The sequence below is a fragment of the Solea senegalensis genome, linkage group LG3 (genome assembly GCF_019176455.1).
Source record: "Solea senegalensis isolate Sse05_10M linkage group LG3, IFAPA_SoseM_1, whole genome shotgun sequence".
In the NCBI taxonomy this organism is placed as follows: domain Eukaryota; kingdom Metazoa; phylum Chordata; class Actinopteri; order Pleuronectiformes; family Soleidae; genus Solea; species Solea senegalensis.
Window position 1 is genome coordinate 13,440,207 of NC_058023.1, and position 16,660 is coordinate 13,456,866.

Sequence of the window (16,660 nt, forward strand, 5' to 3'; positions counted from 1 at the left end):
GTTTTAATGTAACTTTTCTTTGGGACCGGAGAATTCATAAACTCAGTAACTACTAATTAGCAATAACATCACGTATCAGCAGGTTTGTATGTATTTAAAAGGAAACAAAAGTGAAAACCAACATTTGCTAATGGCACCAGACAAAAAAAAGACATTCAAATGTTAAATTGTAATGTCTTCAAAAATATATATCCAGGGAATTTGTTGAGCATTGATGTAGGCATATACAAACAATAGATTTTGGAGGCAAAATAAAGTATGTCACCTTTGGTTTCATCCACATAAATTTCATCATCAAAACCACACAAGACTGATGGTAAAATATTCTTTTCCACAGCAAATGTCTGGACAGATACATGAATTCCATTTATTAATTCTCTCCATCTCTGTGTTTTTTGTTTAGCAGGAAAACTTGTTGGTCTTACGTTCAGAAAAGAATGTGACACTAAACGCCAGAGACAGCCAAGGTCAGCTGACCGGTCAGCTCACAGTGGGTGAGTCTTTATTTCTTACTATTGTGTGTTTTGTAGGAAAATCCATTTGCTACAGTAAATCTGTGTTTCCATCATGGTACAATTCAGTTTGGAACGGTAAAGCCCTGGGTCAGGCTTGCGTTTCGACTGAGAACAGTGCCTTTACTTGGTAGGTAGGCTGTGTGCTGTGCCAACAATGGAGGACAGACAATGGAGGAGATCCAACAGCTCCTTTTTTGTGTCTGTTTGTCAAGCTTTATATGAGAATAGACTGCGGGTCGCAAGGGAGTGACGCTTTCCTGTCGCCCAATCAGTGGGCTGTCATGGGTCTAGCTCCACCCGTTACTATGGTACCCCAAGGGAAGGGTACTGAAAAATGAAATGCTTGGGGGGCAGTTGGTTATTTTGGTTCTACTCAGTGAAAACACGCCATCAATCACCTGTTGCATTAGAAATTTGACGGGAAACATGAATTATTTATTCATGCTTTCTCTTATATACATGTTCATTCATTCATTCATTCATTCATTGTCTTACCGGTTTATCCTATAAGGCGGAGTACACCCTGGACAGGTCACCAGCCCATCACAGGGCCAACATATACCATTCATCTGATCCTGGCTGTAAACTTTTATGTTTTTACTTTTTTTATTAATGATTTTACTAAACCACAACAAGTTCATTTTTATATTCTCTTTATAATCATCTCCAGGCCTGTAAAAGAGTCTTTGGTTTTCTTCCAGACAGTAACCTTTGATGCACTTATTAAAAAGGCAATGGATTCGTCTTATTATCAAGTTAAAACAACAGTCAGTCCAAATTAGCAAAGTCATTTACGTGATTAATGACCACTGGAAAGTGGGTGACCTGCATATTAACATCAGCAGCTATTGATCTGAGGCAACTTAAGTTGAGATTTGATGTTGATTTGACAAGACTAGTGATGTGACACTTTTCGGTCACGCTTGGCCTCCCTCCAAAAATGAACGCCCGCTTTTGAACAAAGTGCTTTTTGCCCGAAATGAGATGAAACTCCATGAGAATAATTAACTTCCCGAGCCGTTGCAGCCCATGGATTAATGGTGGGGAGAGAAGGTGTGGGTGGGAAGGGGAGAAAGGGAGATTTGCGAAGTTTCTGCATGTACATTTGGAAACAGAAGTCACGTGGATAGGAATTAATATTCATCTCCAGTGCAAAACGGCACTGATTTATCTCCATTCATTGTAAAAGCACGGCTGATCCAGCTTTGTTAGGCACCTTTCATTTGCAGGCTGAACACTTCACATAGTATTTCACAATGCTAACGCTCTTACATGCATAAACTAGTATCCTGAGGCTGATTTTCCTGAGCCAGAAACGCATAAGGCCGCATTTGTTTTGACAGCACCATTTACAATGTTAATGTTAGCGTTTAAGGTGGAAATCTGTCCTCTACTGCATATTTATTGTCAAACTAAAACATGTATTTAGCCCATGAAAAACTCATGAAATATTGAACAGGAGCAGATCAGCAGAGCGAAGAGAATTAAAAAAAAGTTTGAAAAATCCTGATAATCTAATCTAAATTGTTTTTGTAAAGCCTCTCTCCAGCATGGTCCCGTACAGTATGCATTTTAATATGATACATATGAGAAAAAGAATCAGTCAACTGATTGTTTTTGTTTGTTTATGTATAATTGTGTTACTAGCAAAGTGAATATTCCAATAATCTATTAATCTGTTTTTTACTTGTGACAATAGCCACACAATTTTAGCTGTTTAATAATGTAGCCACGTATAAAAAAAGCTGATGCAATCTATTACCATTATGTTCCAAGTGTTGTAGAGAGAATTAAGTGCATTATAATTCTGGACTTGTAGGCAATCCTGTACTACTCACGAAACTTTTTCATTTCACTGTTCAAACATGTTTGCCTGAATTACTCCTAAAGTCCCACTTGTCAATGTGTTGCGTGATGCATAGGCAATATGGGGATTTTTGCATGGAGGAAAGATAAATATGTAATTTTCAGGAACAGAGATGAATGTCAGAGATTTAATCACTGCCAGCAGGAGTGGAACTGTAAAAGCAGCTCCAGTCCGTGCGTCTCTCACCCTCTTTCTCTGCAGGACCTGAGGCTGTGGAAGCTCAGTGTCAGAAGCTGGAGGTGCGAAGTAGGGATGGAGGCAGACTGCTGTTCACTGCGGATGAGGAGGAAGTCATCATGACCACAGAAAAGTTCACTGTCACAGGTAATATACTCTCAGTTAATCAACGTTTCATGTACAAACAATAAATGTTATGGATGGATAAAGTATATCCTACTGGTGCCTTTATAACAACAATGTTTAGGCCCCAATAGGCATCGTAAAACCTTAAAAATGAGTATCAGGCAATAAAGTGGCTGCTGAGTTTGTTTACATACTGTAGCTCATACAGTTTACAAGGTTCCTGCAACAGTTCACAGCCAGAAGATCACACCTTTACTATCACTCAATTCTGTGGATGGGATAGACTGCATATAAAAAATAGGATGTAGCAAAGTGCCTGAAACCTGTGTTCTCTTGAATGGCCAAGGGGCGACTTCACCGTTTCACGTTTGTACGTATGATATCTTTTGATTTATGATATCAGTGGAGAGTTAAAGGAATAGTATTACTAGAATAGGGGTAGTATTTTTGAAAAGAATTGTGCTTTCCAACCTCAGTTTCACCTGAGTTGAGAAATATTTGTTACGTGGTCCTGTTAGCGTAACTGTTAGCAAAGATGGCGGTCACTGTTTACATTCTGGGAACGAGGTTGAGAGAATGAAGATATTTCTCAACTCATCGGAAACTGAGGTTCAAAAATACTACCCCTATATTCTAGTAATACCAATGGCCAATTTTACAATACGCGATGCCTCACACTGCAGGTCACTGTGGGTTAGCATTTGGTCATTAGCCCATTTTTTGGTGTCACACTGTCGATCTGCAAGCAGAGGATGACCACCTTAAAACACGGTCGTACTCTTTACCAGGGGTTGACTGGCAGCTTTTACAGTGGCTTAAATGTTGCTACAGAAACGCTTGCCTTGAGATTTATAAGAGTACATTCTATTTTCAGGCTCCGAAGGCGCCGTGTTTGGACATTCAGTCGAAACTCCCTTGATCCGGGCGAGGGCCTCTGAAGACCTGAGGTAAGAAAATTCCTTAAAGCTCAGTGTCACATGTTCATATCCTGTTCAGTTAAAGAAGATCTTTGATAAATGTGGCATGGCATTTTAAAATCAATGCCTGCACTGAATTTAGAGATAAAAGAAAAAGCGGCGTGCACGGCAGGAACCATTATTCACCAGCATCATCATCATCATTATTATTATTATTCTCCAGCAGCCTTGTGTAAACTCAAGCATCGACTGGTTGGCTCGTTATCACACAAATTTAAAACAAGATTTGACCATTATATTAATTTCACAGCTGAAGGGCGAGCTAATTTGTTAGTGATCCTCTACAGCAGTCAGGAATTGATGAAAGCATGTGAGGAGAATGGAGACAGTGGCTTAAGTTGATGCTTATTGGACTCGTTCGCTCCTGTGTACATATGTGATCCCAACTGCACGCAGCCCGAGGCCCCGAGCTCGCCATCGCTCCCGTAACGAGCTATAACGAGCGCGGTTTGTTGTCCACCTGACTGGTCCTGAAGGGAGGGCTGGGATCAAAGTTGGCAGAAAAAGCAGTGTTCTGGCAGCTAATTCCTCCAGAGTGAGAGGAATACTGATGAGGTTTGCTCTAAAGCATGCACTCACACACACGCACAGGCTCAGCTCAGCGGTCACCATCTGCAATGTGTTCAAAATCTCAACGAGTGGCAACCGAGAGACGAAAACACCGACATGACGAACGGGATTCAGATTTTCTCCTCTCCGTCAGAGGCATTTAATCCACGCGTTGTTGTGGTGCGATTCCGATTGTGTGGTTCACATTAAAACACTTTAAAATATCATTACTGCAGGCGGTTGTCAAAATGACCTCAATTATCAAATGACTGAAAAATCTCCACAGACACAGGAATAAAATTTCACAATCTATAGAAAGGGTAAAACACAAACAACATGTTGAAATAAATAAATAACTATAATAGCAAAAGCTTGATTACAGTTATCCAGTTATTCATGTCTTGCGTAATTAACAACTTCTTTTAAAAAGTCCTAAATCTAGATCTGTGTCCAGATCATGCAAGTGTTTCTAAATCTGTCCTGTTTAGTTATTCTGTGACAAATGTGGCTGAAAGTTGTGTGTTTTCACATCTTTTATAGTGTTATGAGGACATCCTGCTCTGTGTATCAACCACATAAAAAAGGACGTTTATGCGATGATGAACCAGGTGCCTAAACCTAAACTAGGAATATGGTCATAATCTCCCTAACTTCCCCTGTTTTATGGTCCATTTTGCAAGAATTAGTGACCTCTAATGGTGAGAACTGCTGGTGAAAAACAGGTAAATTTGATTTACCAATAAACGAGGAGTGCTGGCTCATCAAATTAAAACATATCAAATTATTTGCAATTATAAAATGTAAATTAATCACCAACTTCGTTGATAACCAATTAATAATTTTAAAGTGTAGTTTATGACGTTTGGGGGGAAAAAAAATCATACAAAAAATATATAATTGAAAAACAGTTTTGAGTCAAAAGCATTCATCTTGTATATCCTGTGAAAAGTGATACCAGAGTTTGTTATACATGTGTAAATCAGATGTATCATCTAATATGACATCATACTGTATAATTACAGCACTGAAAAGGATTGTCTGACTGAAATAGAAATTCTCTCGACACCCACTTTCCATTTACTTACTGACCATATCAGCTGGAGTGCAGCTGATTCAAGACTCTGGGAGGTTTTTCTCAAAGTCGAACATTTGCATTAAAAACGGCTTGCTCATCTTCTTCTTTTTTTTTTTTTAGATTGTTTGTGTGTGGCTTTGACACTTTTCATCTGAATATCTGTCCTCTCTCTCCACATCCCTGGACGCCTGACAAGTTGAAGGCTTTTTTGCGAATCACTCACCAGCTGTGAGTAAACCTCTGTGGGTGATAAAGACTCGGCTTGGCTCACATCCATGAAAGTCACATTGCTGCGTTTCATTCTGTGCGAGCCAACAGCAATCTGGAAGAGAAAACAAACCAAAGAGACCGTTGGATCTTCTCATCTTTGAAGCACCTGTTCTTCTCCTTCATGACTTTATCCGTTAACACTCAATGCTTAACTTTGTCTTCATTAGTCATCGTGCTGCTTCTAAATAAATGGGTATACTGCGTATAATGCCTCCGTCGGCTTTCGTTTGACGTGATGTTCAAGTTGATTTTTGGAACTAACTTTAAAAAATTGTGCTGGACTTTGCGTCAAATCGACTCATGTATGACAGTTTCAGTCTCAGGACAAACCGATTCATATTCCCAATGACCGTTTTCCTGAGGGATTGCTGGTCACTTTTTAGTACATGTTTTTACATCACCACCATAAAACATCCATCCATCGTCTGCCACTTTATCCTCACTTTTATAAAAACTCACCACTGACACTCCCCCCTCCCCTCTCTTGCCTCCTCGGCATATACACATTGTGGAGCCATGTCAAGACAATCATCTAAAATTAAATTTTTACACATTTTGGCTTTCACAAATATTGTGCCATATTGCGATTTTGCTCAAATGTTGATTAATTGTTCAGCCCTACTATAGTGTACATGTGTGTGTAGTGCCGTAAAGCGAGTTGTGCATCTGAGGAGCCATGACCTTGCAAGGTTGGTTTTCCGCTAACAGACAGTGGGGGGAGTGGAGACAGCCCACGATCTCCCCACAACAAGATATTTAACCATCACAACGACTTCAAAGCTGTTAAATTAGAGTCAAAAAAATCCTGCGTAGTTCTGCAGTGAATTATTTAGAAATCCTCTGCCCAAAAGAAGAATGCATTATAACCTATAAACCTATAAATTCATCTTACAACAGTTATGCTGTACAAATGTTTCAGGTACTTTAATGTGAAGCTTCATAAAATGCAAAAAAATATATATATATATAAAAAAAAAGGGGTGCCACACTACCACTTTGTAAGACCAAGTGACACAACAGTTTTTTAAACAAGAGAACGCAAGTTCCATCTCGTAATAGCTAATGTTTGAATCATAAGCCTCGAAATGTCTTGTGCCAAATATTATGTCACACACTCGTCTTTATCTTGCTTCAGCAATTAATTTAAACAATAGAACGGAATAATGACATGAAATGAAGTTTTAATGACACAATTTCCCAATGACATTTGGGGAGAGAAAACAGCGTGACAAGATTCATTTTAAAAAGCTGAATCACTGGCATTTTTGCTTCAATCCACAGTATAGCGTTAACATAGATTTTCTGTCCATCAAAGAATCAACAAATATTTTAGCAGTAGTATATAGTGTGACCAGTGTGATAAATCTTGAATTCCTTCACTTAGTAGACTGACTTTAAAAACTAAACTTCTGCCTTAAAACATGAGTAAACTCAACACAGAAAGTTAAGTTGTTTGTCAAGCGAACACTTCCTGGTTACTGAAGCAATTTCAAATTAAGTCATTTTAAGTCAAGTCGCTTTTAAATACATTCCACCTCATTTCTCCTGACCAATACTGTCATTTGCCTAAAAAAACGTACAAAAATGGAGCAGAAACACGGGGAGCAGACGAGGAACACGCGAAAACCAGAGGAATGGACAAGACAGAAAAACAAACAAACCAAAATGAACCAACACAGACAATCAAACACAGGTGAAACAAATTAGGTGGGGGAGACAATCAACAGGGACGACGGGACAGGAAGCAAAACTGGACAAGTTACCAATAACTTCAAAATAAAACACCAGCACAAAAAAACCCAGGGTAAGAAACAAAACACAACACCCTGGGCCACACACCCATTTACCACTTGGCCAACATTTACATTTCGTCAAATGTTGGTAACTTGAAGTTTAACGTTTGTGTTTTAAATGTCCAAAAATTGTCACAATAAGTTGTATTAACAGTGGGGGTATAATTCTTTCTCTTTTTTTTTATGATGTAGAAAACATGTTTGTTTATGCAGAGCGGCTGAACTGCAGCAGAGATGTGTCCGTCCGTTTTTCTTACAGCTCTGTAGTCGCAGCCTCGGCTCCTTCACCTCCCAGTCACCTCTGGTGCTGTTTGAGGACTTTTTTTTTTGCCTGTACATGGACATTTTTCTATTAATTATTAATGATATGATGAAGTCATTCTGTGTGACTTTTTTTTTTTACTGTGTCATCCTATTTGCCCACGTCCACACAGACGTGTCTATACGGAACAGAGAGTGGAAAAGTGTCTGACCAACACAACAAAAAAAACATTTCCACGTGTCAATCGTGTCCAAACCTTTTGAATTTTTGAAATAAACTCGCTGGAAGCTGCTGTCTGATGTTAAAAGCAAAAGCAGAGAGCGGACGGGATGTGAAGCCTCTTTGGTTTCCTACAGTGCAGAAATCACATATCCAGCATCCCAAAGCAGGAAAACATTTTCGAGAGCTTTTGGTTTGATTTTCTCTGGTATTCTACAGATGCTCTCCTGCTCCTGCAGTTTGTCTGCATCATGTTTGGCCTTGTCGTCGGAGCTGCTTTGAGGACAGTCTCCGCCGTAGCTGTGTCCACGCGAGAGTGACAGGTTCATTAAGACGATAAAGGCAAGAAGGGAACAACTCTTCTTGGCCTCACTTTGCTCTGGTCAGTTTTGTGGGACTGAGATGTAGTGCAGCAGGGGTGACTTCTTGTTTTTATTTCCCTCACCTTTTCTTTTTTTTTACTGCAGTAGAGAAATGTGGTGTTTCTTTGTTGTCACAGATCTTACTGGCCCATGAGAGAAGGCAATTATTATATTATACAGAGGTAATTATCGATGGAGGCATATTGGCAGTAAATGACATTGGTGGTATTAACAGTTTAAAAATCCATCTATCACTGCTTTAATGAAGATCGGGCTCCTTTGGTTCTCTCAGAGTTTATATCAGTCATTCCCAGAGACTGGGTTGAGACCCATTTATGGGTTCACTTGCATAAGTCTTTCCAATTTATCAATCATGTCTCATGGCAGTGTCTTGTTAACCTTTTCAAAATAATAGTGTGTGTTACAGAAACGGCAGCATTATAGTCAGAAACGTTATATTATGCACAAGTTGTTGTTTTTTTTTTATTTTAGAATGAAGTCCTTGACTGTGATGACGTTTTATCCATGCATGCCTCTTCTCAACGCTCACGCGCCCTGGATGCAGTTTATCATGGAGCTTTAAGGTTTTATAAGTTTTGATTTAATCGCTCTTACCATGTGCAATTATATACTGCAATTTAACAGGATAAGAAAGTGGAGGGTAGTCCACCGTCACATGTTTTGATTCTTAGTCTAGCTACACTTACAAACCGGTGTTGTGAACAGACATTAATGTATTATAACACGTTTTACTTGGCGTAGTTGTTATTTATTCAACGTCTTTTCATTTGGTAACATCCATCGATCCATCTTCTACCACTTTATCTGTGCCAGTCCATCACAGGGCCCCATAGTGACAAACCACCATCCCCACTCTCTATTTGGAGTGTCAAATTTACGTAATCCTCAAATCTGCATGTCCGGAGGAAACTGGAGAACCCGGAGAGTGCTAATTTGGTAACATATTAAGTTGTTTTTTTTAAAAAGTACTGTAAAATCCCCTACATTTGAATATATTTAACATTATACATGACTATGTAATTAGGTACACGGGACACCTAATGAAGGAGCACATCTGCCTCAAGGTTTGACATGTGTATTCAGAGATGGTCAGCTGCATGCCTCGGTTGGTCATTTGAGTCACAGTTGCCTTTCTTTCTTTTCAAACTAGTCTGGTCATTTTCCTCTGACCTCTGGCATCAACAAGGACCTCTCTCCCAGAGAACTGCTGCTCACTGGACATTTTCTCTTTGTGGTTTGGTTTCTCTTTCATGGTTGTGAGTGAAAATCCCAGTAGATCAGCAGTTTCAGAAATACTCAGACCAACAACCATGCCACGTTCAAAGTCACTTAAATCACAGTTTTTCCCTCGTTCTGATGCTCAGTTTGAACTTCAGCAGCTCTCCTTTGACCATGTCTCTTTGTCTGAATGCTTTGAGTTGCTGCCAACTACATCATTATCATAGAATATAATATCTTAACTTACCTCAGCGTCAACAATAGTAAAACATCCTCTATATATTAGATATTGTTAGATATCTGAATAGAGTTGAGCTTAAGTTTTTTGGTTTTATTTTGGAGTTGAAGATTTGCTCATTTAGTGCACGTTCAGGTCATCATTAAACTGGTTAACTTGTTTGATTCAGCATGGCACGGTTACGTTCTGTTTCCACTAGCATAGTACTTTTTTTCAGTACCTGCTCTGGCGAGGTTCCAAGCGCGCTGAGGCGATACTAAATGTTACGTCGACAGACTGCAGGCAGGACGTCTTCACAGGAAGAGACGTCCGACACAAGAATCAAGCCTGAACAATGCTGAACTGTAGATCAGTTAAAAATACTTAACAATCCGAAAAATGTGGTTTAATCTCTAACAATTACCAGGGAAATGTCTCGATATCTCGATATTTAAAAGAGGACTCTGGTGTATTTAGCGACAGCACTGCTGATCACGAACCCTGCCACTGTATTTCAGTCCAATGACTGTGCTCCGGTCATGGAGGAAGTACTGAACAAATAGTTTTAATGAACTGATTCTAATGATTCAGTTACGCTGAAAACAACGGCACAAGTCACTAGTCACTTGTTTGTGTGTGTCGCGTGTAAAACCAAGTCACAGCAGTTTCATGCAGCCGTGCAGTGATGACTCCGCCCATGTTGAGTAGGAAAACCCACCTAAACTGTGCCGTGCCGAGGCGAGGCGAGGCGAGCTGGGACCATAGTGGAAAAAGGCCATTAGTGCAAATTAATACTACTTTAACTGTCATCTAAGCGTGACACTGGTTTGGTGTAAATAAAACAACTATAATTAATCCTATAATTTAAAGTGATTGTGTCATTTGTGTCAATAACAATGTCAAGCACCGGCTGCTCTGAGGTGAAGGGTTGACCCAGCTCTGCATCTTATTACATCATAATGAAAGAATTTTTTCTGACCTGCTCTATTTTTGTGTCTATATATATATATATATATATATATATATATATATGGGCTCAATGCAATATTGTGTGTGATTGTGACCTGTAAACTTGTCTTTCACCTTTGCAAACTTCTGTCAACAAACACAGTGGATATTAATTAACCTCATCCACAGTGAAATCAGCTTTGGCCATCAGCACGTTCAGTCCAGCACGGCTCTTCTGTCCACAGCTCTGTGATACACAATGACCTTTCCGGGGATGTAAATGTCATCATGAATGCAGCAAGAAAGGCTGGTCAGATTTTTTGCAGAGGATGAGGGAGTATGTCGTAAACAGCCTTTATGACTGCAAATACCACATCAGGTTATCTGACGTTCCGAAGGAGGAGGCAGCTTCTTTTCTTTCTTTTTTCAAGAGAAAGGGGGAAAAAAAAGAATTGTCTTAAATCTAAGTGCAATGAAATATCGCGTGAATTATGTAAACATTTCTCCTTCTTTTTTTATCAATGTTACAAGGAAAATTGAGACAGCGGTGAATTAGTGTAGTATTTGTATGAATTTAAATAGAACCATTTTCTTTTTCCAGACTGACATTTCTGCTGTCTGATTAAAAAAAAAACCTGCCTGATAACATTGTCTCCATTTTCCATTTAAAATTCATACCAAATTACATAGCTTTTACCAGGAACTGTCCTAGGAAATTACAATTTGTTCAATTCTGTGTGTGTGTGTACTGTTCATTAAGAAGCCTGGTGGAGAGAAAAACAGGGGAAAAAAACCCCCACTTAATATCGATTATTTATTTCTATAAAGAAGTTAAATACAGCAATAGCAAATGAACAATGAACACGGTAGCAGCAGATTAGTCTGAGCAAGGTGTCCAACCCCCATTGCTCCCCGTTGATTGGGTTAATTGGACACTCCTAATTGACTCCTAGTCTCCTAGATGTAGATCCCCATGACTGTGTGTCCAATTAACCCTAACCCTAATAAAGAATTTTAACACTTCACGGGTTAATTAAAATGTGCAGGCATTTAAAGTGAGTACTAGATCTTTCATTTCATTGTAGTTATAAAGAATATTGGAACTGTAAATGGTAAATGCTGGGCAGCCACTGATATATTCGACATTACCTCGTGAATAGTAACAGTGAGTGCTGTAATCAGGCAGCAGGAAGGTGAAATGTGACTTCATACTGCTGCTTTTAGAGCCTCACACACCAAAGCTCTCTGTGCATTAAACTGGGAGTCGACTGAGATGGTTATAAAAACCCAGGAGACAATCCGTTTAATGCTTTATTTTGGACTGAGTCTGAAACAAGCACTCTTGAAAATTGAGTACTTTGTCTTCTGGCTGAATTACCAGAATACACAGTGACCTTGTCGGGATCTGTGGTCCTCACGGGAACCAAAGTTTGCTAATGAGGCAAAACCTCAGCTTTCAGTTCTCGGTTATTGTTAGGTGGGAAGTGTTTGGTTCTGTCCATGATGAATGGAAGCCTGTGCGATGTCTTTGTAAAGTGTGTGTGGGTGTCGGTGTGATCGGGTTAAAAACAGAAGTGTTTTGAAAAGTTAGAACCCATTTTAACACGCCATTGCTTTTTTGGGGGCTGTAGAGGTACTGCAGGTGAGCTTTGGGAGGTCATTGAAAAAGAAATGTAATTTTCAATTTTGTAAGCTTCTAATTACTAAAAATATTTTTCAACATATTTTGTGAATATCCCCCAAGTCGGGGATAATGGGATAATGGAGTTGATTACAGTTGTGATGATATGTCAATTCAGAATGTAAATTGTGTCACCAGTCATGAGCTGTAGATGAACTGCAATAAATTACAAATAAAGAGAGCGGATCAAGTTAACATGAATGAAGCAGCTATCACTACCATATTGCAGCCTGAAAGGAGTAAGGAAAAAGAATAAGAGCAGTAACGACTTATCAAATATCATTCCAATAAGTGCGGGCACAAACAGTTTCAGGTCAAATGCATATTTCACAGATCCTCTCCAAACTATATCTACTGAAAGCTGATTTAAAGTCAAAGGGGCTTTTGAAATGCAGATGGAATTCATTTGCTTTTCTTTCTCTCTCTCTCTCTATTCTGCTCACGTATAATCCGAAATGTGTGTCACTTTCAGAGGGAATGGAGATTTAAGCGATTTCAAGACAGCTCCTTTAAGTCTTCCCTTTAAAATTCATTGAAAACAGATTTGGGGGAAGATGGGGGTGAGCAAATCAATTTGAAATGGTTATGAGTTAGGAAAACAAAATTCACATTGATTGGCTCTTGCTCTTATCTTTCCACATGTGAACAAATAGTCCATGGAGGGAAATGTAAATTGCATTAGCCTCACTTTTCCTGAAGGTCAAAATCAGCTCGAAAGCATTCTGGATGAGTATATTGAGAAGACTTTCGTGAACATAAAAAAAAAGCACCTTTTATATTCTGCAGGTGATGAAATCATGGTGTCACGGCTGACACCAAAAACACGTGTATTCACCCGAACTCAAACAGCAATATCAATAAACTGGTTTGCTGTTTAAATATGACACATTTTCGAAAACTCTGCTGTCGGCGATGAAAAATAAACACTACGATTCAATGTCATCAATCCGAGCTAAACCAGCAGTTGCGTAAGACTACTTGTTTGTGTAATAAAGTGAACTGTGGCAAATGCAGCCTCAGCTGAAAGGTGAAGTTTTATTAACACAAACCTCCTGAAAGTATAAACAAAATAAATGGATGAGTTCATGCACCACATTTTTTTTTTTTTAATTCTTGTCAGACTGGAGTCTCCAACACGTACCCTGACCATGGAGGCTCCCAGAGGGGTTGACGTGAGCGCTGCCCAGGGGCAGCTGAAGGTCAGCAGTCGCAAGGACCTACAGCTGGAGTCAACAGAGGGAGAGGTGAGGGGGAGGGGTAACTATACTGGCAGTTACACATTATCTTTCACGCTAATACTTACATGTTTTTTATATGATAATTTCATTTTATGTCATTTACTTGTTTACGCGATATTATAAGTAAGACCTAACCAAGACAGGGTCAGTTAGCAGCATAACACGTGCGATTGGACAACCGTATTAAAAGCAATGTCAGAAAACAAGCTGGACAAATAATACAGACGAAGGACATTGCACAAGGCAGCAATAATTGGGCATTTATCGGTGAAGGAGAGCTGCAGCTGACAGTTTACTTCCTTTATTTAAAAAGATGAGGATTTTGTGTTTGTTCTCTGTTCTGAGGCGATGAAAAATTATGTCTGACAGCTTTGGGTGTAAGAACTGACAGTTTATTTGTTACTTTTAGCCAAATCTAACTTTATATAACATTATAACATTCAGTTTTTGTTGGGAGTGTTCAGCTTTACGATCACTGTATTTAGTGGTGCTGCTGAACGGTACGAAATAATATTTTGACCATAGAAATGTTGAAATCATACAGAAAACTTATTTATAGAACAGTCAAGTGGACAAATTGATTTTATTTAATCATTGTCAACTCTGCCTTCCCTGACCACACATCACTGCTGGACTGGGACCAAAAAATGGCCCTGGCAAAGCAATGTCGGCATTTCGGGAAAGCAAGGTTTCATTAATATTACATGATAATAATAACTGTAAGCTGTAACACCTGCAAACTATAACTTTATGACAAGCTAAAATAACACTGTAAGTTGGACGGATGAAAACAAAGAAAATGGAGTGTAAATGGGCTGGTTTCCTGGTTGATGCACCACAGCAACTATAGATGTTCCTTGTTAGCATGTTGGGCACCATTCTTCGATTGATTCTAAAACACAACGATCTGGATTCCAACATTTTTAATCTCACTTTCTTCCACTGTGTACTGGCGTCTTCTAGTTGTTCTAGGTGAAAGCCGGGGCGTGGGAACTGAGGAGCATGTGCAGAGCGCTCAGGCCAGCATGAGTCCAGTTGTAATTCGTATAAACGCACTCATAATCTGACTCCCAACCCAGGCAGCATCTGGATGTAAGCCACATCTGGCAGTGGTGTGGCACTGCTGGCGTTTAATCTGGCCCAGAACAAAAATTGATGTAAGCCTTAAGTGGTCTACACATGAAATAGCAAATGTGGCCCGAATATTCTTAAACAAATTTGGGCCATTGGGTCAAAAGTGTGACAAAAAAATGTGGACCACCAATTGTTGACATGTGGCGTTCAAGTGACCAGCTTGTGGCCTAGGTATGGCAAACAGGAGTGGACCACACAGGTACCATCATATGTGGGCCAGATTGTGTTACTTCAATTTAGCACAGCATCAGTCTGACTAACACGTCTAAAGGTCCAGTTGCAGTCGGACCAGCACAATCCTTTTTTTTTCCTAACGCCATGTAAACATACTGAGGGGAGAGCAAATGTGGTGACATTGCAGTCCACCACTGAAACAATAACCTTGTGTTCTATAAAAAAAAGTTCCACCTTCACTGTGTATCCTGCTGTATTTCACTCCACCTGTCACTTTGTATTTACTGATTGCGCCACAGTCATTTATCAGTTTGACTCGGTAATAAATTCCCTCAGGGCATCTGTGGTGATGTTATTTGAATGACTTCCAGCATGTCTCTTTGATGTTTCTCCTCCCAGATTCTTTTAGACGCCAACAACATACAGCTAGGGAGCCTCCCGCTTGGTGTCTACACAGCCTCTCCCAGTCAGGCCTCCCATGAGCAGGCAGTGTACGAGGTGTGCGTCTGCCCCAGTGGTAAGATCTACCTCTCCCCTGCAGAGGGCAGCTCCACCTGCCAGGCTATGAGCAACATCTGCCTCTGGAGCTGACCTGGTTGACGGACTTTCTAACATCTGCTCTGGAGCAAGCTGAGACTGAGGCTCCTCCCTTTAGAGCAGTTGATGGAGTGGAACTCATCTGGGAGGAGATGGGAGCTCAGACTCTTCTGTGTCTGAGCTGTACAGATTATTAAAGAGGCATCTAAGTCTGACACCAGCGGTGGTCTACTGAAGGTCAGGACTCACCACTGACAGTGTCAGAGGAACGGCAGTGAGAGCAGCTCTCTGAAATCAGGAATATCGCATACAAACAAGAGCATTTCTACTATCTTATATATTGCAGCCAGGAGCTTTTATTTTTCTACTCTCAATTCACCGTAAACATAAACACACACAGTCACTGTTTTTAGGTGTCAGAAAGTAGGAAAAGACAAAAACACAGGTGCCTTCTGCTGTGTCTGAATCAAAGGTTAGGAAAGTTGTAAAGATAGAAAGTGAAGTAAGCACAATTCTGTCATGTCTTTTGCCCCAGATTGCAAAGTTTTCTGATTATTTTGATCATTCTCAACAGATATTTTTACTTTTATCCACTGTATTAGCAGCTGATTTTGAAATGAAACATGTTCTTATGTGGCACACATTGTACTTGACTATGATAAAGACAAGTGAAAAGACACGGAATTGCTGTTTTGAGTTAATACTCAGACTTCTTTTTAAATGATGTTGATAATAAGAGTGTGAGTTTAACCAGGAAACTAGACTTTCATCGTATCACATGACCTTTACCGGCTCTTTTCAGAGGACTTCAAACGTCTCAGTAATTGAAAGCTACACTGCTTGTTCATTATTGACCTTGGAAAATGGAACAGACAATAATCTCACCATGCACTCCGTTTTGTAACTGTTCTTGAGGGGTTTTTGTTCGTATTACAAAAGCTCTTACATAAGTGCTCTCAAAATCTGGAAACAGGGAACATCTGCAATTCTATGACATGTGGGACCTTCCGTCTGCTGATGTAGGTCATGATGAAGACAAGCTACCGCGTGGATTTTTTTTTTTTCTTCTTCTTTTCCCCAAATCAGTGATACATTTTTAATGCCAAGTTGAAAGAAACCTTTCACATTTAATTGACAACTAACTCCCACATGTTGACGTGAACTTCTCTGTGGAGCAGAACACAAGAACCTGGCTGACCTTAGCGCAGCAGCTGAGAGCGAGGCGGGCAGCCATGAGTCGGCAGGCTCGCTATGGTGCAAGGTCATGCTCCACCCTACTTGCTCATTCTCCATCATCAGC

General features: G+C 39.8%; 1 protein-coding gene and 1 long non-coding RNA gene across 3 annotated transcripts in view; one reads left to right on the forward strand and one right to left on the reverse strand.

Annotated features, from left to right (window-relative positions):
• Positions 1-16,039, forward strand: part of LOC122766840 (zeta-sarcoglycan-like) — a 40,161-nt gene extending 24,122 nt beyond the window's left edge. The window contains exons 4-8 of one of the 2 annotated variants that reach the window (XM_044022039.1): positions 404-494; positions 2,584-2,706; positions 3,560-3,632; positions 13,398-13,521; positions 15,223-16,039. In XM_044022039.1, the coding sequence (XP_043877974.1) occupies positions 404-494; positions 2,584-2,706; positions 3,560-3,632; positions 13,398-13,521; positions 15,223-15,414 (603 nt within the window). In that variant the 3' untranslated portion in view covers positions 15,415-16,039. The remainder of the gene's footprint in view (positions 1-403; positions 495-2,583; positions 2,707-3,559; positions 3,633-13,397; positions 13,522-15,222) is intronic. The other variant, XM_044022040.1, reaches the window with a different exon arrangement.
• Positions 13,294-15,036, reverse strand: LOC122766844. Its single transcript, XR_006360119.1, has 2 exons — positions 13,419-15,036; positions 13,294-13,329 (listed from the first exon to the last, which is right to left on the reverse strand). It is a non-coding gene; the product is annotated as an uncharacterized LOC122766844 (long non-coding RNA).
• Positions 16,040-16,660: the final 621 nt, after the last annotated feature.